The sequence below is a fragment of the Pseudophryne corroboree genome, chromosome 1 (assembly GCF_028390025.1).
Source record: "Pseudophryne corroboree isolate aPseCor3 chromosome 1, aPseCor3.hap2, whole genome shotgun sequence".
Lineage (NCBI taxonomy): Eukaryota > Metazoa > Chordata > Amphibia > Anura > Myobatrachidae > Pseudophryne > Pseudophryne corroboree.
In genome coordinates this window covers 323,015,251-323,037,185 of record NC_086444.1, presented here as the reverse complement: position 1 = coordinate 323,037,185, position 21,935 = coordinate 323,015,251, and the positions used below count along the sequence as shown (strand labels likewise).

Here is a 21,935-nt window from a genome sequence, read left to right as displayed (position 1 = left end):
GCAGCTATGTGCGATCAACTCGGAATGACCCCCATAGAACGGTGGGATAGTAGAAGTCAGGACATGTGACATTCAGCACAGGATAGGAGGTTTATTAAGCCATTGTCTCAGTGACAACCAAGCAACATGACTTCGAACTGATCCAGAACCACCTTTTATCCATATGATAGCATATCTAACCTGAACAGCGGACAACTCCTACAAGATATCTTACACTGCCGTAAGAAGAGAGATCAGCAGGATCTTCATATACTTATTTCAACCTCTAGAGAAAATACATATAATCTGGCCAGGTGAAGAAGGTAGAAACAAAAGCTCACATTCTCTGCCCCAATATTCAATAGTGTCTGGACTCTAGGATTACTGGAGAACATCTTTCCACCAGAAGAACATCTAATAATAATAAGGAATTATGATAGCTGCAAACTGATTTCTGGGACTAGCTGACAACTACTGTCTTCCAATTTGCAAACATTAAAGTACAGAAATGGATGCTTTATCAACAAAGTAAATGGTATGATTAGGATTGATACTGTACAGTAGTGTACTATAAGTGAATACTGTAAGTAAATTAGTGTCATGGCGATTGTATAAAAAAATATAGTAAGTTAAACAGAAAACATACTGTATAAAAGATCACATAAGGTAGGACTGTTACAAAATATGAATGCATTAAATAAAAAAAATCTTGACTAAAAATGATAGTAAAGAGAGATCTCACCTTTATGACATCTTCATCTGCTGATTTGCACTCAGTGGAGTCAGACACGTCTATCACAGAACCATCCTCCTGAACAGCCACCACCTTCACAGGGATAGTCACTGCCCTTCCTGTCAGGATAGCTGTGTTTAGAAGTTCAGTGTCCTGTACATTGTGGAAATTGGAATAAAAAAAGCAATTTGTTAGGTTCATTTCACTATTAATATTTAACTTTAGAAAAACTGAGGGTAATACAAGAGCTTAGTGACACAGAGCCTATGCCTTACTTTTGTCTGTATTGAGACACCATAAGCCTTCTTTGCTCCTCGAACCCATGCTTTGTAGACCAAGATGTGGGAACTAGGGAGGTGCACAAGGTTGTACAGGATGTTGTGGGGATAAGAGGCATTCTGTTCTCATAATAACTTAGTTGTGACTGTGAGGAAATCATGGTGTAATGCACAATTTACCTGAATTTTTTTAAAAGGATCTTAATGTTGGGCCAAAGTCAAGATAGAATTGCCTGTTAGCTGCCAATTTATGTGTCACATGTTCTCTGGCGGTAAATACCATTTACACATCCTAGCCGGCAAGGTAAGGTCAATAAGGTATTATATATAAATTTTACAAATTCTCTATATATGATATTTCAAATTAAAACACATGATAGAGAAACTCACATCATAACAAAGCAACATACAAAACTACAAATACACTGTACATACTAGCATGCATATATGAGTACATTAGCGTTGGACTGTATCTCTACTATATGTATAAATATAGTAAAACATGAAATCTTAATTTTACAAAACTATTTTTTTTTTTAAATCATATACTATTAACTATATACTGTATTTAATTTTGCCTAGATCTTATACACGACTATTGGTTGGCACGTAAAGAAAAGAAATAATATGTGTGAGTGCTGATGAGGGCCTAAATTTTGAAATTGCTAAAGAAAATTGCTACTTATCCGAGTAGTAAGACCTTGGCAGATTGAAGACATATTTACTAACATTACACAAAGCCTCCAGGGGCTAAACGTGCAAATAGGCACCGACTGATGGCCAGAGAATGATTTTAAAATGCTTTAACAACATTCACGATGCAGACATTGTACTGACCATCAGATTATACATATCTGCTCCCTTGATGAATTTACACTAGCTTTACGCTAATGATCCCATTAGCATTGCCTCCATTTAGACCTCTGCACAGCAGCTGTTTGATTAATTGCTTTAAATGAGTTGCTCTCTCTGCCCCATTCACTGAAAGTAGCTATGGTTTATGGCCCCTTAATGACACTGTATACAAGTTCAAAATGCAACGCTTGTTGCAGACGGCTTCTGTGCTTGTACTTCCTACAGATATAATATAATTATTAAATGTCTGATGATTACAGTACTTACTTCAATGTTATATGTACAGATTCCTTTCAAATGAAAATAATTCTAATGAAGTTTAAATGTAATGCGTATAAAGAAAATACTAATGATGGATTATATAATTGAAAGCACATCATTTTACAGGACTGACTTAAAGAATAAATGTAAAGAACAACTCTGTAGAGATTTAGAGCTTACATTAACTTTAGAACTTACAGCAAGCCGCCCATCTGGAGAATTTTAATATTTAGCAAGCTAGTCACTCTGCGTATACTTTACCAGTGTCAAAGTGGTTAAAGCCCAGTGAAGTTGCTGAATGTGAACAACTCCTATAACAATAATTTGTAAAAGTCAGATTTAGGGTTGGACTAGAGGGATGCATTCAGCATCCTGGCTGTTGGGGTGCTGTCAGTCATGTGACCAACGCCGAAATTCTGACTCTACTCTGGAGACCAGCGCCGGATCAGCCAACATCCCAAATGTGAGTTTCAGGGTTCTAGGTTAGGGACTGGGAAGAGGGGGGGTTAGGCATTGGGGGTGGTGGTTAGTTTTAGCTTTCACCTCCCAAGGTTTAGCCATAGCCGCCACCCCTCCGATGTCAGGATCCTCACTGTTAAGATTCCACAATCAGTCATGTGACCGCTGGCATCCCGAAATCTGGGATTTCATATGTATTACGGACATGGTATCACCGGGCCCCAAAACTATTTTTGTGGGAAGGGTCTGGTAATGTGCAATACCCTGCCAAGAATACAACTCTGCTCTCAAGGATTAGAGGTGGAAGCTAAGTATGTCCTGGCTCGAATGCAGAGTGAAAAACCATTTGGGACCTCATTGTAAATGCTCTTAAGAGACACTTATTCTGCACTTGGAATGATGTACATAAATTGTATGGCCCTTTATTGACCACATCCAATTCAGTATTGGTAGTTCCATCACTGCTGCAGCTGCTAAAGACCATTTATCATCTACAAGTTATATCTTTGTTTTTTTATTGGAAAGCCCACTATGAATCCTTTCAATCAGGTACTGTAGTAAAACTTCACTTGCATGGATTTGCATTGACTTAGCTTGTACGTAACGTTTACAAAAACTACAGAGCCACAAGCATGCTATGGATTCCAATGCATTGGAGAACTTTTAGCTATTCTGCAGAGAACACTGACAAGAGCAAGTATGCAAAGGACTGTTCCAGTATAGTGAAGGGACAGCAGGTTCTGATGGAGTGATGGGATGGCTGGTTTTGGTGGAGTGACAGGGCAACTGGTTGTGGTGAAGTGATGGGATGGCTGGTTGTGATGGAGTGATGGGGCAACTGGTTGTGGTGAAGTGACGGCATGGCTGGTTGTGGTGGAGTGAGGGGGTAACTGGTTGTGGTGAAGTGACGGGATGGCTAGTTGTGGTGGAGTGATGGGAAGGCTGGTTGGCAGGACCAATGAATACAGTAAGCCCTTTACCAGATGCTATGGATTCAAATGCATTGAATTTTTTTAGCTATTTTGCAGAGACCACTGACAAGAGCAAGTATGCAAAGGACTGTTCCAGTATAGTGAAGGGACTGCAGGTTCTGATGAAGTAATGGGATGGCTGGTTGTGGTGGATTGATGGGGCAACTGGTTATGGTGAAGTACAGGATGGCTGGTTGTGGTGGAGTGATGGGAAGGCTGGTTGTCTGCCCCAAACAAAGTGCATCTTATGTCATACAGTACTTCATACATATGCAGGGCCAATGATTACAGTAAGCCCTTTACCAGATTCTCTCTCTGATGCAATCCACACACACACACACACACACACACACACACACACTCACACACACACACACACACACACACACACACACACACACACCAGACTTGGTAAGAAAATCTGCTGCCAGTAGGCATGTGCAGCAGCTCCATTCCACCCTTTATATGCATATAGTGGCCACTGGCCCAGCTGTTTTGATGGGGAGTTCCTGTCAACTGGAAACCCCCCATGCATTTGCATATGGGGCGACTGTAGTGGAGTGACGGGACAGCTGGTTGTGGTGAAGTGACGGGACAGCTGGTTGTGGTGGAGTGACAGGACAGCTGGTTGTGGTACAGTGATGGAATGGCTGGTTGTGGGGAAGTGATGGGACAGTTGGCTGTGGGGAGTGAGAGAACAAGAGGTTGTCATGGAGTTAGAGAACAGAAGGGTCTCGAGGAGTGAAGAAATGGCAGGTTCTGAAGTTAAGGGAAATTAAAAATGAACTTTTATTATTCTTATTTAAAATTAGTAATTAGGCATGACATAAGGCCGTCGATTGTCAGCCTGGAAGAAAAAAATTCACACTACCCATGTATAAATATTCAGGTAGACCATTAAAATATTTATACTTAAGCGAAAGTGAAAATAAAGAAAATATCTATGCAGGTTCTATCACATTTATGAGATCCCTTTATACCTGAATTCTGATCTAAAAACCTGCTTTAAGCAACTCCCTGCAGAGTGTTTCTACTGCACATCCCCTTTCCCCTGGTGTATACAACGGGCCCTCTGCATAATTTCACATATTGGAAACAGAGAGGTGGCCCTCAGGGGTACAGGAAAATGTTTATGTACATCCAAATGAACATTGGTGTGATAGCTACTTCTAAGAAAAGGTATTTCCTGCAACAAAGCACGAGGCTCTGGACCCAGTCGCAGAGAGTAATTCCCAAAGACAAACAGTATATTGTTTCTGGGTCAATTAGTAGAATCTTCTAATATAGGGGGTCATTCCGAGTTGATCGTAGCTGTGCTAAATTTAGCAAAGCTACGATCATGAACTCAGACATGTGGGGGGACGCCCAGCACAGGGCTAGTCCGCCCCGTATGTCAGTGCCACCCCACCCCCCTGCAAAGTGCAAAGGCATCGCACAGCGGCGATGCCTTTGCATCTGTTTTAATGCCTATAAGGTACTTAAATTCCCTGCCCAGACATGTATCATCGCATTTGCAACTCTGTTGCCAATAAAATAAACCAGATTTAAATTGATGTTGCAACCAAGTGTAACTCAATATATAGCAAGTGGGTAGAATGGCCGCATATAACTCCCTATTAGGGAAACAAAGAAAGCAGAAAAGATCACAGGAAATCCGGATGACACACACACAATTATTACTTTTGGCACCCGTTGTAGGAAATTACCAGGCAGAGTGTGGGGTTAATAAGAAATATTGCCCATAACAATCATATCATTACATGGTAACCACATATATTATTAAGTTTGACAGGAGTAATTCTCTGATAGGTAAAAGAATGCTCAGGCGCTCGTAGGCTGATTTCCCCTCCTGCTTTTGTCCCATGTGCCGTGAGGCAGTGAATGTGGACAATGAGAGCGGGGGAAACTCCAGCGCTGGAGCAGAAAAAGAGAGAAAGTGCAAGCAGCCTCTGCTGTCCCCAAGGTCACTCTCTACCTCCCCTGTTGTGTATACACACAGTGCAGAGGCGGTGAGTAGTGTCCCAGAGATGAGAGAGCCGCTCTGAGTACCTGTTAGAGATGGGTGATTGCAGTATGTCAGTGCCACTATGAGATCCATGGCGCTGAGTAGGGAGCCGCTCGAGATCCCGGATGCTGGGTCAGTTTTGAATTCCGCACCCCCGCAGACAGTCTACGTCCAGGCTTCCGATGACGTACGTTTCACATTGGCCTAATCATATCGGTAACTAATGGCTCTCATCATCTGGGCAGTATTTGTAGCGATTAATGTGGGTGTGGCTTATAATTGAGGCCACGGGTGTTATGCTTAGAAGTTTCGATAATTAAGGGCATCGAAGTTATATTAATGGGGAGTGTTGTTCAAATCCCTGCTCCCGATTAGACATGATAACTTCTAAATTTGGAATACTACTGAAAGACTCCCTGCTCCCAATTAAATATAATAACCTATCAATTTACAATACTACAATTAGACAGATGAGTGTTACATATTAGCGCTGTATTGTATCCATTAGTAAACGCTGAATTCAAGGATTGATAGAAATACTCTAGATAAAACTGATCAACAGAACAGAAACTGTTGCTGTTAGCGTACCATTGCTATATTGGAATATGACAATATAACTGTAAATAGACCATACATGCTCCAATAATCTATATAAAATTGTATCTAGATTATGAAGTCCGTGGGGTTGGATATATGATCTTGCAATATAAACCAGGGCTAGAATTAAAATTATCAGTAAAAGCATGATTACACATGTATTCTAAAATGGTGATAAATGTGGGACCTAAGATATTAGCAGGTCCCGGTGTTATCGCAGCAAGTTGCACATCTTAATAGATGGTAGGTTATCAAATTGTTCTGTTTTGTACATTAAACAGTTCTGTGTGTTGAAGTTTTATCGGTATCCAGTGGATTGAGCTATCCATTCTAAACACATGCATGGTGCATGAAAAAAGTTTCTTAGATTAATTAAAAATAAAATAAAGGTGCATCTGTATTCTGTGACCATAGAGTTATCATCCCCATAAAAAAATACATACTGTAAAATACAGTGTATGCGTATCCAAAGATAGATATTATGAATGTGTAAATATAATAAATTGTAGTTAGTGCACTGTGATAGTGTAATGTGTTAATGCAAGTTGTATGATGTGCGTGATGTCACCATGAAATCAGTTGTGAGGTGAAAATGAGAGGAAAGCATATTATAAAGGTTCATAGATAAAGATAAGAAAAAAGGGGGAGGGGAAAGGGGGGGATTAATAAAGCATATGTGACCTAACCAGTGTGTGTGTATTTTACTTTCTATGATAAAAGTTTAGTATAAAAATAAATATTATTATATATATATTGTACGTGGTCACATTCAGAGTGTTAGTGCTCAAAATGAGGACCGTAAATTAGTATGTAGTGTTTATATAATAATTCAGAACGATACAGTCCTTGTTGAAAAAATTATTATGCCGTTATCCAACTGCCTAATGCGTATTGGATCCATATTAAAATTCTAAACATTACTAGGTACACATGTAAACATAGAGGCACATATGAAAATATATGAATATAGTTAATATCCACTATATCTGTTAATTATTGTGAGGATATGTGTCACGCATGTGTGCATAGATTAAGATGTACATGTGTGCACATGAGTCTACTTGCCCGGTCTGGCGTAAGTATCCGTACAATCTGTGTCCTACTAATAAGAGTGGAGTAAGAGACCATAGATTATGGATCCAACCTCAAAGTGTAGGATGATTATCAGGTGTAGAAATTACCATATGCGAGCCTGCCTTAGAACACATAAAATAAGTATTAGTGGAGCATGAGTCCCACTACCAGGTACCAGGTATGGGGCAAATATCCATGAGACCCATGTCTCATGGATATTTTACATAAGGTAAGTATTAGCAGAGCATGAGTCCCACTGCCTGGAATAGGGCAAATACCCATGAGACCTGTGTCCTCATAATAAATATGGGGTAGGTGATCATGGATTGTGATTCTACCTACAGTACAGGGTGTGGGATAGATATTCATACACGTGAATCATGGGAATTCCCATGTATCTGATAGGATCCCCAGGAAGTGCTCCATACTATATGATAAGTATCCATAGGGTACATATTTTTCAATAAAATATAATATAAGCATCCATATACATAAATCTTCCAAGGTACCAGATATTATCGAATATTACCCTTTTGGATCCATAGTAGGCATAAGACACAGGAAGGATCATCTGTAAAAAAAAAGGTCCATGTTCTTCCCCCAAGATCAGATATGTCCTGAGGTCAAGATATTTATGGATACAGTCAGCAGGGACCTGGATGAGATCCAGAGAAGGAAACCCATATATAGAGATAACCTTACAAGAGATGAGAGGAAAACCCTGAATGAGATCAACAGATGATAAGACGTGGTCATTAAACCCTCCGATAAAGGAAGTAATGTCGTTATATGGCCTAAAGAGATATATGTCAAAGAGGCCTTGAGGCAGCTTAAAGATCCTAAATGTTACACAAAAACACTCTTCAATTCCTCTGACAATTGCAGGCTAGCTCTAAACCGCATCATCAAACAGGCTTTACCTGAAAAAGTGATAACAAAACAGGAATACGACTACCTTTGAGTTGAACATCCCAGGACTCCCACCTTTTATCTCCTGCCAAAGGTGCATAAAAACCTGAAGAACCCTCCTGGGAGACCAATCGTATCAGGGATTGGAGGAGTATCAGAAAAGGCCAGCACATTCATAGACAACCACTTACGTGAACATGTCACAAGCTTACCATCCTATGTACGTGACACATGGGACGTCATTATGAAACTACATGATGTTAAGCTGAAAGACAGCTACCTCTTGGCAAGCCTTGATGTGGAATCTGTGTATAGTAGCATCGATCACTAGAAAGGCATCTCTGCGGTCGAATATTTCCTAAAGATGGAGGGTCCCAATGAGTTCAACACATTTCTATTAAAATTATTACACTTTGTTCTCAACAAAAATATCTTTATATTTGCCGTCATGTTCTTCACTCAGATACGAGGAACGGCAATGGGCACAGCTTGCGCACAAACATACGCCAACATATATCTAGGATGGTGAGAGCGGGAAGAGGTTTTTTGCAAAGAAAATGAACCATTCACCAGAAACATCGTAGCATGAATGCGCTATATCGATTATATATTTGTCATTTGGGAAGGAGAAGAGAAACACCTTCAGTGGAAAGCTCAACAACAATCTCAATCTAAAACTGACATATGAAATTAGTAAAGACAAGATCCCCTTCCTAGACCTAAAAATCTACAGAGATACCGATGGGATGCTGGCAACTGAGTTGTATAGGAAGAAAACAGCCACAAATATTTTACTTCTAAGCACCAGCTCACATCTTCTGGATACAGTGCAAAATATACCTAGAGGTGAGTTCTTGAGACTCAGGCAGAATTCCACTGAGGATGAAATATATAAGGTCAAAAGCAAAGAGCTGGAAGGGAGGTTGAAGGAGAGTGGATACAGTATGAGATGTACAGACAATCCCTGATCTTTCAAGAAAGCAAGAGGTCTAAACAACTTAAAGACACAGAAAAACCTAAGTTAAGATTTGTAGGCAATTTCTGCCCAGAATGGTGTGAAATAAAAGATGTCATTAACAAACACTGGCCAATACTGTTGAATGACCAAGACTTCGTGATTATTTTGGGACCATCAGTAGCGATGAGTTGGAAAAGGTTGCCAAACCTCAGAGACAAACTGTTTAATAGCCATTTCTGCCGGATTCCTCGAAGGAAGAACAGAATTAAGGGTACTTACCCTTGCAGTTCATGTAAAGCAGGCATTTCCAACCACGGTCCTCAAGGCACACTAACAGTGCAGCTTTTAGTGATATCCAGCCTTCAGCACAGGTGACTTAATTAGTAGCTGAGCTATTTTGATTTAACCATCTGTGCTGCAGCCTGGATATCACTAAAACCTGCACTGTTGGTGTGCCTTGAGGACCGTGGTTGGGAATGCCTGATGTAAAGTATGTGAGGATGTGGGTACAAATCCTACAGTTAAAGATAGATATGAGAAACAAGTACAAATAAGAGAATTCACAAACTGTCAGACATCAAATGTAGTATACTGTATCCAATGTCCTTGTAAAATCATGTATGTAGGTATGACCACAAGGATGGTCAAAATATGCATTATGGAACACATGGGGAATATTAAGAATGCAGAGACCGATATGGCCAGATTCAGGCATATCACATCCGTCGCCAGACATTTCCTCCGTGAACACGCAAAATCCCCTCGTGAGCTCAAGTTCTTTTGCCTTGTAAAACTGAAAATGGGTAATAGGGGTGGAGACTCCTCAAGAGAACTACAGAAACTTGAAAGCGAGTGGATATTCAAACTTAACACAATGGCCCCAGGTGGCCTAAATGAGAATATAAATTACAGCGTCTTCCTTCCAACATTATATACTCGAATGACAATTACTAACTGTTTCCCTCTACCCTCTCACCCTCTCCCTCTTTCTCTCAATAAATGGACACCTTCACCCTGTCTACACTGTAGTCTTTTGATTCTAATACAGTCAATCAAAACTACCATACGCCTTGGAGATGAGGGCCTTTGAACAGTCACCATACCTATTATGTCAGTTCATAGTCGATCACTGCTGATCAATGTTACTATAATCCCATAAACAGCAAATAGGTTAGTGGATACCTGCTGTTCTCTATTTTGTGGTACTACTACTCCACAATTGCTGAATATGAACCAAGAAATTTATGTGACACTTAGCACATATATAGGATATGCCTACCATGGATCCTATATATATATATATATAATATCTGGTACCTTGGAAGATTTATGTATATGGATGCTTATATTATATTTTATTGAAAAAGATGTACCCTATGGATACTTATCATATAGTATGGACCACTTCCTGGGGATACTATTAGATACATTTGAATTCCCATGATTCACATGTATGAATATCTATCCCACACCCTGTAGGTTGAATCACAATTCATGATCACCTACCCCATATATATTATGAGGACACGGGTCTCACGGGTGTTTGCCCCATACCAGGCAGTGGGACTCATGCTCCGCTAATACTTACCTTATGTAAAATATCCGTGAGATATGGGTCTCATGGATATTTGCCCCATACCTGGTAGCGGGACTCATGCTCCACTAATACTTACTTTATGTGTTCTAAGGCGGGCTCGCATATGGTAATTTCTACACCTGATATTCATCCTACACTTTGAGGTTGGATCCATAATCTATGGTCTCTTACTCCACTCTTATTAGTAGGACACAGATTGTACGGATACTTATGCCAGACCGGGCAAGTAGACTCATGTGCACACATGTACATCTTAATCTATGCACACATGCGTGACACATATCCTCACAATAATTAACAGATATAGTGGATATTAACTATATTCATATATTTTCATATGTGCCTCTATGTTTACATGTGTACCTAGTAATGTTTAGAATTTTAATATGGATCCAGTACGCATTAGGCAGTTGGATAACGGCATAATAATTTTTTCAACAAGGACTGTATCGTTCTGAATTAATATATAAACACTACATACTAATTTACGGTCCTCATTTTGAGCACTAACACTCTGAATGTGACCACGTACAATATATATATAATAATATTTATTTTTATACTAAACTTTTATCATAGAAAGTAAAATACACACACGCTGGTTGGGTCACATATGCTTTATTAATCCACCCCTCCCCTTTTTTCTTTTCTCTATCTATGAACCTTTATAATATGCTTTCACCTCATTTTAACCTCACAACTGATTTCACGGTGACATCACGCACATCATAAAACTTGCATTAGCACATTACACTATCACAATGCACTAACTACAATTTATTATATTTACACATTCATAATATCTATCTTTGGATACGCATACACTGTATTTTATGTACGTATATTTTTTATGGGGATGATATGTCTATGGTCACAGAATATAGACGCACCTTTATTTTATTTTTAATTAATCTAAGAAACTTTTTCATGCACCATGCATGTGTTTAGAATGGATATCTCAATCCACTGGATACCGATAAAACTTCAACACACAGAACTGTTTAATGTACTAAACAGAACAATTTGATAACCTACAATCTATTGAATGCAGCAGCATCCTCAACTCAACCTATCCGCTCTGCAAAGATCTGCGTCTCTCATCTGCACGGATCACTCACTCCCATTCACAATTGCAGGACTTTCTTCGGGCAGCACCCACCCTATGCCCTCCCATGCACAATGAGACTCTCGTCTAGCCTCCAAACTTTCAAGCAATCCATGGAAACTCACTTCTTCAGGCAAGCCTATCAAATTCCTGAGCTGCCCACATGACCTTCAGAAGCATTCATATCTAATTACACCCCATCAGGACTGTCTTTGCAATCTGGTGGGACCGATATGCAAGAAATAATGCCTATCATTGTCTATCCTTCCTAATTCCCTATAGATTGTAAGCTTGTGAGCAGGGCCTTACTACCTCTATGTCTGTCTGTTATTACCCAGTTTGTCTTATCACTGTTGTTTCCAATTGTAAAGTGCAACGGAATATGCTGTGGAATATAAGAAACTCTAAATAAAATAATAACTAATAAATAACTGCCATGTTACAGGCTGGGTTTAAAAAATTACAGTTATGAGCTGGTTGGCTGGTACTTTATCTTCAATCACTTTATCTCCATCCAAGGCTTAGTAAATAGACCCCAAAGTCACAAGAAGTTTCCTAGCAGTGCAAAGCTGCCGCACATGCACATACACAGGACTGACAGAGTATTTTTATTTAAATTACTAGTTAATAGACCGTCAAAATGACGGACACCGGGGCTGGATTATTTTAGGAGGGTGGGCGCTACTCACACGATAGCTGCCGGGTTTAAGGATGTCCTGCTGCTGGGAGCCAGGGCTCTGTCATGCTGAGTGTGTGAGTATGTGTGTGTAGCGTTAACCTTTTATAAATATAGATACTGTAATGGGCAGGTTACAATAATGCTGCACCATATACACCAGTACTGGTACATGTAAGCTCACCAGTCCCCACATAGCTCCTGGCTAGTCTGGGGGATAGAGGACACCAGTAGCTACCCGCAGCTGGCCAGAGGGATCTGGGCATGGCCTGTCCAGGATGTGGAAGGGGTGAGCACAGGACACCACCCCTCCCTTGATGCACAGTATATATTAAGCAGATGAGCCAGTTATCTGCCTCACCTCACCCAAATCATCTGCAGCCCCAGCACAGACCCCTCCTCATCCCAGTCACTGCGCTGCTCACCCAACACAGGGTCTTGCCTCTTCCTGCCAGACTGACTCACCTTCTCCCCAAACCAGTAAGTGGCCTCACATGTCCCCGTGACCTTCTGGTGGTTCCTGCATCCATTTCCTGGTAACCGCTGCTACTTGTTGCTGTGTCCCGGAATGGCATGTAACCTGGGGTTGCAGCATAGTATATGGTGGTGGTGGTGCAGAGTATGCTGTATATGGTGGGAGCAGTATATGGAGGTTGGGGTGCCATGTGTATTTCGGAGGCCGTATATGGAGGGGTATGGATTTGAGGTGTTTATAGGGACAGTATATTGTGGGGGTGCAGAATGTGGAAGGGGATGGGGTGAAGTGTATATAAGGGCAGTGTATAGTGGGAGGTGCAGTTTACATAAGGAGTGTGTGTGTGTGTTTGTCCGTGTCACACAGAGGTGACTATATTGAAAATATCTGCATTTCTCTCCAGTCCCTATCTAACCCAACCCCTCCCCCCTCTCTCTCCTCCAAATCCTATCTGCTCCTAGCCCCCCTCTCTCCCAGTCCCTATCTGTATCAAGCCTCCAGCATTCTTTCTTTCTCCCCCAGTCCTTAACTGCCCTATTCCACTCTCCTCCCCTCAGTGACAGTCCTTATCTGCCCCTACCCCCACTCTATCTTCCCAGCCCCCTCTCTCCGTATGCAGCAATTCTGAACAGTCAGATCAGTATTATTAATATTACCAGCACAAGGTTATGAGGCTGTAACATTTCCCTGCAATTTCACTTTCAGTTTGTGCTGTGTCAGCTAACAGAGGTGAGGAGCAGACTTGGCTTTTATTACATAGGATGACTAACTATACATGAACCCCATTGTGGAGGACTGGGAGACACAAATTTTGAGAGTTCCCCTCTGACTCCTGGAAGAGTAATAGGCCATACACATTAGGCGATATCACTAAAAGACATGAATGATCTCGTTCATTAATGAACAATATATCGTTCATATCTTTCAGTGTGTAGGCACCATCAACGAACATTACGCGGCTCTGCGCTCTGGTGCCGGGTTGCTTATATATGCATGCCAATATGGACAATCTAGTCCATATTAGCATGCACTGCTATGGGGCCGGGTGATGGGGGAGTGAAGAAACTTCATTCCCCCCGTCACTCCCCCATTCCCGTCGCCCGTCGGCCGTATCGGCCATCGGGCACCTCGGCGGCATATCGCCTAATGTGTAGGGCCCTTTAGTGATCACATACAGTACACTACTTTTCACTTCCAGAGACATAATGATTCAATCCTCATTTTGCCCCTCCCCCTTTCTAGGGGGCTGCAGCCTTATGCCACATGGATGTGAGACCCAATAAAATAAGCATCTGTCCCATCATTGATCGGATGCATCTCTCCCCTTCCAGATCAGCACAATTAGATTCTATGAAAGGTCAAACTTGATAGAGCTGTGTCTTTTGTCAGCCTAGCCATATAACGCCTTCATGTAGTATACTTTCTAGAAATGGAAATACTGGAAAACTTTATAATACGACTTAAACTGTAACTTTTTGTTTTTTTTTCCATTTTCTTCACTGAAACTTTCTGAGCCTATTACCAAAGCAAATGTTTATTTCAAATCATGTTTCATTCTCAAAACACCAAAATATAATTCTTTCTATTCATGTATGATTTTTATTTTTTTATTTTTTTAACAGACTATTTTTGCCTTTCAGATTTTACCATTAGCAGTGACCACATTTTTTAACAGACAGAATTAAAAACAGCCAATAAGGATTTCGCTCTAACAGCCTCTTCCAGCTGAATACACCACTTTTTGATATACTGTAAAGTATTTAGGACTTCAAAACCTGACACGAAAATTGAAGAACAAGCAATGTTCTAGGCAGCTAGTAATATTCCACTGAATAATGTATGTTAATCCAATGTTCATGCGGATATGAGGCCATGTAAAGCATTGGGATCATGTGGAGCTTGGTTTAAAACCTCCCTCCACTCACAGTTTGATCACGCAGTGGGAACAGTGCTGAGACATACATTGCTAGAAACTAACATATAGCGGCAGACAAGCTATTTATATTGTGCCTAAAAGTATAATTGAAGCTTTAGTTGTAAGGAATAGCATTCCTACACAAAACATGCTCTTTGTAAATATCAAATACACAGAGTATGTGTACTTTTGCCTATTTTGTAAGTTTGGTTTACTTTCATTTTATATTCTCTATAGTTAAAGAAAATAATATACTATTTTAAAAATGTTTTAGATTAAGGGGGAATTCAATTACCGTCGATCTGCTTCACGGTAAAAATGTTTTTGTAAATTCCTGTTTATATACTGCATTCTTTTTCCAGGGTAATTCAAATCACGCCCATTTTTGTGCGATAACACCCAAGAACCAGGATAAGTTCCCGAATCCATGTGTTTTTGCAATCACAATGCCGTTTGGCAGGTAAAACAAAAAACAAAGGGGGTAATTCAGATCTGATCGCAGCAGCAAATTTGTTAGATAATGGGCAAAACCATGTGCACTACAGGTGGGGGCAGATATATAATTTGCAGAGAGAGTTAGATTTGGGTGGGTTATATTGTTTCTGTGTGGGGTAAATACTGTCTGCTTTATTTTTACACTGCTGTTTAGATTTAAGTTTGAGCACACCACACCCAAATCTAACTCTCTCTGCAAATGTTACATCTGCCCCCCCCCCCTCCCCCTGCACCCCCTGCAGTGCACATGGTTTTGCTCATTAGCTAACAAATTTGCTGCTCTGATCAGATCTGAATTAGGCCCAAAATCCCCAATAGTGTTAGCTATTGTGGGATAATTTAATTACCCCCCACAGGGATCAATTAGCCATGTTAACTTACTGCAGCTAGTTGAATCCCCCCCTAAATTGTCAAACAAATGGATTTTGTCTATAGTGTGACTAGGGGGACGTTTATGTATGATTTTTTTTTCGTTTTCTGACTGTTCTGTCTGTGTGCCATGGGAAAATACAGAGGTGGTTTCCAGTTGATAAACAGAAGTTGATAAATTGGGCACAGAAGGTATGCAGACTGCTGTTGGGATCATAAAGAGAGGAGCCGCCACAGATAGCAAACAGCCCAAATACTAACATTGCTGAAATCCTCACAATCCTCAGTCTTTTGAGAATTTACTAAACGCAGTTAAACAACTAGGCCCCTGTATATACTATAAGGTTTCTATCATATTGGGAGCCTAACTCCAGGGGCCATTGGCAATTCTACAGTGCAATAAGCAAGGTTTTTTTTTATATATCAAATGTTGTAAAATTATCTCTTAACAGAATTGTGCTATGAAAATGCATTATAATTACTCTTTTTTGTCATAACATAGCATCTGGATCCCTGATATGTTTTTATCCTTGACAAAAAGTACATACAGAGTATATTATTTTTATATATATTTTTAAAATATTCTGTAACATTTGGGATAATGATGTATGCCTGTGTAAAAATAAAAATACAGTTTTTTGCTACTTCTGCTGAGAGAGATCACAAAAATACATAAAAACAGCCTTCCGTTTTGATATTTATTAATTTGTACTGCAGCGTGTAAATTGTGTTTCTGTGCCACTCCTTTATATTTATTTTAAAGGTGATTCTGTTGAATTCATTGTTTTTGTTTTATATATAGTACAATTAAAATGATATATGGTAAATACTTGCAGTATTTAATACATTTGCATTCTAAAAAATTAGCTATTTGTCATAACTAAGGTATTTGAATAAGTGAAGCTCGTAATCCTCCTTTCTTTCCTGATATATATTGAGACTCACCCAACCTCAGGAGCAGAGTCCGTTTCTCAGCCTGTGTCTGCTATATACAGTAGAATAAGCACCTAGTATGTTATGGTGCTTTGTATATCACTGCAAACTACTATGCTTTCACCATGAGCTACACAGTGGCAGCAACTCCACCAAGGACTGTGTACTGCCTCGTTTTGGTGTAACTTCATTCATCAATGAAAAATTGAAGTTTCAAAAGAATTTGTAAAGTCACCTGTATTGTTAGATCCGAATTTGTTGAAAATGAGTTTTTCTTGTACTCTGTTCATATACAGTACAGGTCTGTACCTGTAGCAGTGTATGTATGTATTACTCCGACCAGGGGTGCATTGGGATGAGAAAAACAGCCTGGAATATTTATGGAAGCAGTCCTAATGGTGGTGCAGTCTGAAGAGGGGGCGGGGTCTGTTGAGTGGGGCAGGATCCCTCCTCATAGAGCCTGATTGTACGCGGTTGTGGCCTTCCTTGTATGTTATGCTGCAGTTCTGTCTGAGACCAGGGCCGGATTGGGAAGTAAAAGTGGCCCTGTAAAATTTTGTAGAACAGGCCCAACATGGGCAGCATAAGAGGTATAACATACCGTGTAGCCATGGTAGCATCACTGGGTGGCAGAGTTCTTGCACTGCATGCTACTTGTCATGTGGGGGGTGGGGCCACATGACAACACATAAAACAGGCCCCACAGACATGTCAGCCTATCGTGAATCTTCCTAATAAGCCCTATGGCCATTCCACCCCTAACTATTTCCCTAAACGACTTTAATCCTATGTTTACATTACACATCTCTAAGATGGGTTGGGGATGGGAGACTGGCGCTCGGGATCCCGAAGGTCAGCATACCGACTCTGGGATCACAGCAGCAGAATGCCGGCAGGGGGGCGAGCTCAACAAAGCCCCTTGCGGGCTTGCTCCACTCACCACACAGCGGGCTCAGTGGCTCGCTGCGCTCACAACAGGCTTTATTCCCACTCTATGAGCGTTGTGGACAACCACGAGTAGGAATATTTCTTGTTGGTCAGCATTCTGTTTGCCGGCATTTTGATTGGAATCCCGCGTCAGCATGGTGACCTCCGGGATTCTGAGCGGCGGGTACATGACCGCATACCTCTGAGATAGCATTCTAACTGCCATGCCACAGGCTGTGTTTAAAAAATGACAGTTAGGAGCCGATTGGCTGGTACTTTATCTTCGCTGACTAAATCTCCATCCAAGGCTTAGTAAATAGACCCCTTTATAGACAATTCCAGTTTATGATTTAATTTTCCATGCCCTACACATAAGCAGGCATTTACAAGTCCAACTTTCATGCAACCGTCAAACTAAAGTGGTGCTTCATACACCTAGCCAGCTTTTTCATCAGACCATCCAACCAGCAGACCAACTTTTCTCCAATGTGTGATGTCAACATGTGATATCAGTAGGAGGACAGTGTCAGCTCACTTCTGCATTTTTAAAATTAATATTATTTTGTTAAAAAAAAAATATATATATAGTTTATATATGGATTTCTTTCCTCTCAATGGGGGAGATGTCTTATCACTAGATGAGTGACAAATACGCTAGACACAGTGTAATTTGACAGTTATAGCAAACATCCGTATGCATTATAGCAATTACCGCAAAGAAAATCAGTTTTATCTATGGTACCTGCAAACATATTATGGTTTTTCTGTTGCACTGCTTTTGTATCAGGCAGCTATTACTAAAAAATTATAAACTTATAGTATGTGGCTTATTGTTTTATCCCATACCGACAGGCTTTTCTGCCCATATGTATAGAGAGTCTAGCTGTAGCTGACAGAACAGCAGCGCCGGTATCCTTGTTCTTGCGCTGTCTCTGCTGAATGAGATGTTACGTTTTTTGTGCATTGGTGATGGCCAGGAGGCTTAACATGGCACATGGGTTCTAGGTACTACAGGACTTGCAGGGACTGGTGAGGGGGAGGGAATTTTCTCTAATCCAGTAATGAGAGCTTTGGAGACACAAGAAAAAAAAGTAAGGTGAAGTACAGTGCCCAGCATGGTCTCGTTGCCAATGCAAGCTGGCACTTAGAGATCCACAAGTTCCAGGGCCAGTTGGGAACTGTAGTTTGGAAAATTCAAGTAAGGGGATCATAATTTATAACTAGCACTGGTGCTTATGGCCCAGTGTTGGTTACCCTAAAATAAGGGGTAAAATAGAAATGGGGTAACCAGCATAGGCATTTCTGTCATGGGTGCAATGTGTGCAGTGCACATGGGCTCCCCTGTCTGCACACACTGCACCCATATTGTTTTAATACTCAACTTTCCGGAGTCCTGCGATGAGCGCTGAAGCCGCAGCAGCCACAGCAAATAATCACTCCCAAAATGGCCGCTGCGGATGTGCAGTGGATAATTAGTCTACAGACCATGGTGGACGCAATTTTTCCGGAGATCTGGGCATACACAGAAACTCTGGCATGGTGCCAGAGCCTACAGTCCTGTGAAGAGGAGGGGGCCCACCCAGAGTCTGCACACGGGCCCCCTCCTCTCTTAAAAAGCCCCTGGTAACCAGCACTGGGCATCGCCAGCCTGGGCTAGTGGAGTATACAAAGATCTGCAAGTCTAAGGCAAGTCAGTTGGTCAAACTTCAAATCCACTTACTTCAAATTCCAGTGCAGTCAACACTAATGTGATTGAGTGTAAGAATATAATTATTATAAGATATGGGTGCCTGCTTTAGACAAAATTGCCCACACACACTGATTGTAGCATGTCCCCATCACCTATTGGCAGGTTCCCCCATCCCTTATAATACCCATTATTGTATCCTTCAGTCAGTTGCCCATAGCAACCAATCAGGTTGTACTTATCATTTATCTAGCACCTTCTAGAAGCACTGGCATATTTATAATGGGTGCAAGGTGTGTGGTGCACACATGCCTGTCTCCAGACTCATGTGAAACTAGCCAATGGGAATACGGGGGTGGGCTTAGAAATAGTGTGAAGATTTATGCTTAGTCCCGGGTGCCACATGGTGCCTGATACACACAGCGCTGCCATCCCTGGGAGAACCAGCCAGCACATGTATTACTTACATCATAACATGTATGTTTATATGTGCTCTGTGGTTCCCCCCTGCACTATATGGTTGGTGTTGCAGCCCAGCAGCTGCAGCCTCCACTGATGAAAAGGAAGAATAAGGAAGAAGAATAATTATGAGGAGGAGGATGAAGAACAATGAGGAGAAAGGATGAGAAATAAGGAGGAATGAGGAGGAGGGGTTCTACTGTTGCGTAATGTGTATAAAGGGCTAATACTGTGTGATGTAACATATATAAGGGGTACTTGTGTGGTGTAACAGGTACTGTATAAGGGGAATTTATGTGCGGTGTAATATGAATAACGGACTCTACTGTGTGGTGTAATGTGAGTAATGGACACTACTGTGTGGTATAATCTGAGTAATGGACACTACTGTGTAGTGTAATGTGAATAACGGACCCTACTGTGTAGTGTAATGTGAATAACGGACCCTACTGTGTGGTATAATGTGAATAACGGACACTACTGCGTGGTGTAATGTGAATAACAGACCCTACTGTGTGGTATAATGTGGATAACGGACACTACTGTGTGGTGTTATGTGAATAACGGACACTACTGTGTGGTGTTATGTGAACAATGGACACAACTGTGTGGTGTAATGTGAATAACGGACACTACTGTGTGGTGTAATGTGAAGAATGGACACTACTGTGTGGTGTAATGTGAATAACGGGCACTACTGTGTGGTGTAATGTGAATAATGGACACTACTGTGTGGTGTAATGTGAATTGCTACTATTCTGTGGCCACGCCCCTTCCCCACAAAATCACACCCCTTCCCCACAAAATCACATCCCTTTATTTATGGCACTCGCTATACCTATTTCAAATGTGGAGTGGAGGGCACCAATTCTCTTTCTGGCACAGAGCACCAAAATGTCTAATTGCAGCTCTGGCTCTTTGTTGAATACTGAAAGGAGGACATAACCCTTTTAGCTAATACTAAAGGGATTATGTCTCATTCTTAAATGGGGCCCATAATTACACATAATAAGAGAAGAATTATAGTCACATTGTCACATACTGAGACTGTTCATGCAAGACGTTTGTAAAGCAAGTTAAATTCTTACACCTGCAGCTCCTCAAGGTATCTTAGACAAGGTGAGTTTATAATGCATAGCGGCCACTGAAGGTCGTTCAGAACATGAAAGAAAACAGTTGGCAGAAAAGCCCACATTAGTGATCATGCCTGGAAGCAATAAGACAAAGCAAAAACAAAATACTGTGAAAGATAGTACAGTAACAGCATCCGTTGGGGATGCAGTATAGAGTCTGTCACAAATAAGTAAAAAAAACAATCGTATTACTCTGTAAGCTACAATGTCAATTATGTTATTAACAAAGTTCACAAAATACAGTAGCAACATTTAGGGGCTTCTTCTGAGTTGGGAGCGAATCAAAGAAAGCAAGTAACTTTGGCCCTCATTCCGAGTCGTTCGCTCGGTATTTTTCATCGCATCGCAGTGAAATTCCGCATAGTGCGCATGCGCAATATTCGCACTGCGACTGCGCCAAGTATCTTTGCTATGAAGATAGTATTTTTACTCACGGCTTTTTCCTCGCTCCGGCGATCGTAATGTGATTGACAGGAAATGGGTGTTACTGGGCGGAAACACGGCGTTTTATGGGCGTGTGGCTGAAAACGCTACCGTTTCCGGAAAAAACGCAGGAGTGGCCGGAGAAACGGGGGAGTGGTTGGGCGAACGCTGGGTGTGTTTGTGACGTCAAACCAGGAACGACAAGCACTGAACTGATCGCACAGGCAGAGTAAGTGTGGAGCTACTCTAAAACTGCTAAGTAGTTTGTGATCGCAATATTGCGAATACATCGGTCGCAATTTTAAGATGCTAAGATACACTCCCAGTAGGCGGCGGCTTAGCGTGTGTAACTCTGCTAAATTCGCCTTGCGACCGATCAACTCGGAATGAGGGCCCTTGTATCTGGAAATAATCATGTTGCAATGCAAGGGGTGAAAATACATTTTTATTTTTGCATGCAGCCCACAAAAACTTGACATACACTAATTTTTTTACATTGCAATTTAGCTTTCAGTTTGGACACACCCCTCCAAGTTCTAAATCTCTGTTCATTTTAAAACTACTCCCCTCCAGTGCAACATAGTTTTACCAAGGTTCAAAGTTACTTGCTGTTTGTTTTGCTTTATTCACAACTTAGAACCACCTACTATTTAAACCAAGGG

At 41.1% G+C, this 21,935-nt stretch overlaps 1 protein-coding gene across 1 annotated transcript in view; it reads right to left on the bottom strand.

Annotated features, from left to right (window-relative positions):
* The window catches only part of TMEM132B (transmembrane protein 132B), a 926,737-nt gene that overhangs the window by 190,944 nt on the left and 713,858 nt on the right, over positions 1-21,935 (bottom strand). Inside the window, exon 5 of the mRNA XM_063964601.1 lies at positions 722-865. Coding sequence (XP_063820671.1) covers positions 722-865 — 144 coding nt within the window. The remainder of the gene's footprint in view (positions 1-721; positions 866-21,935) is intronic.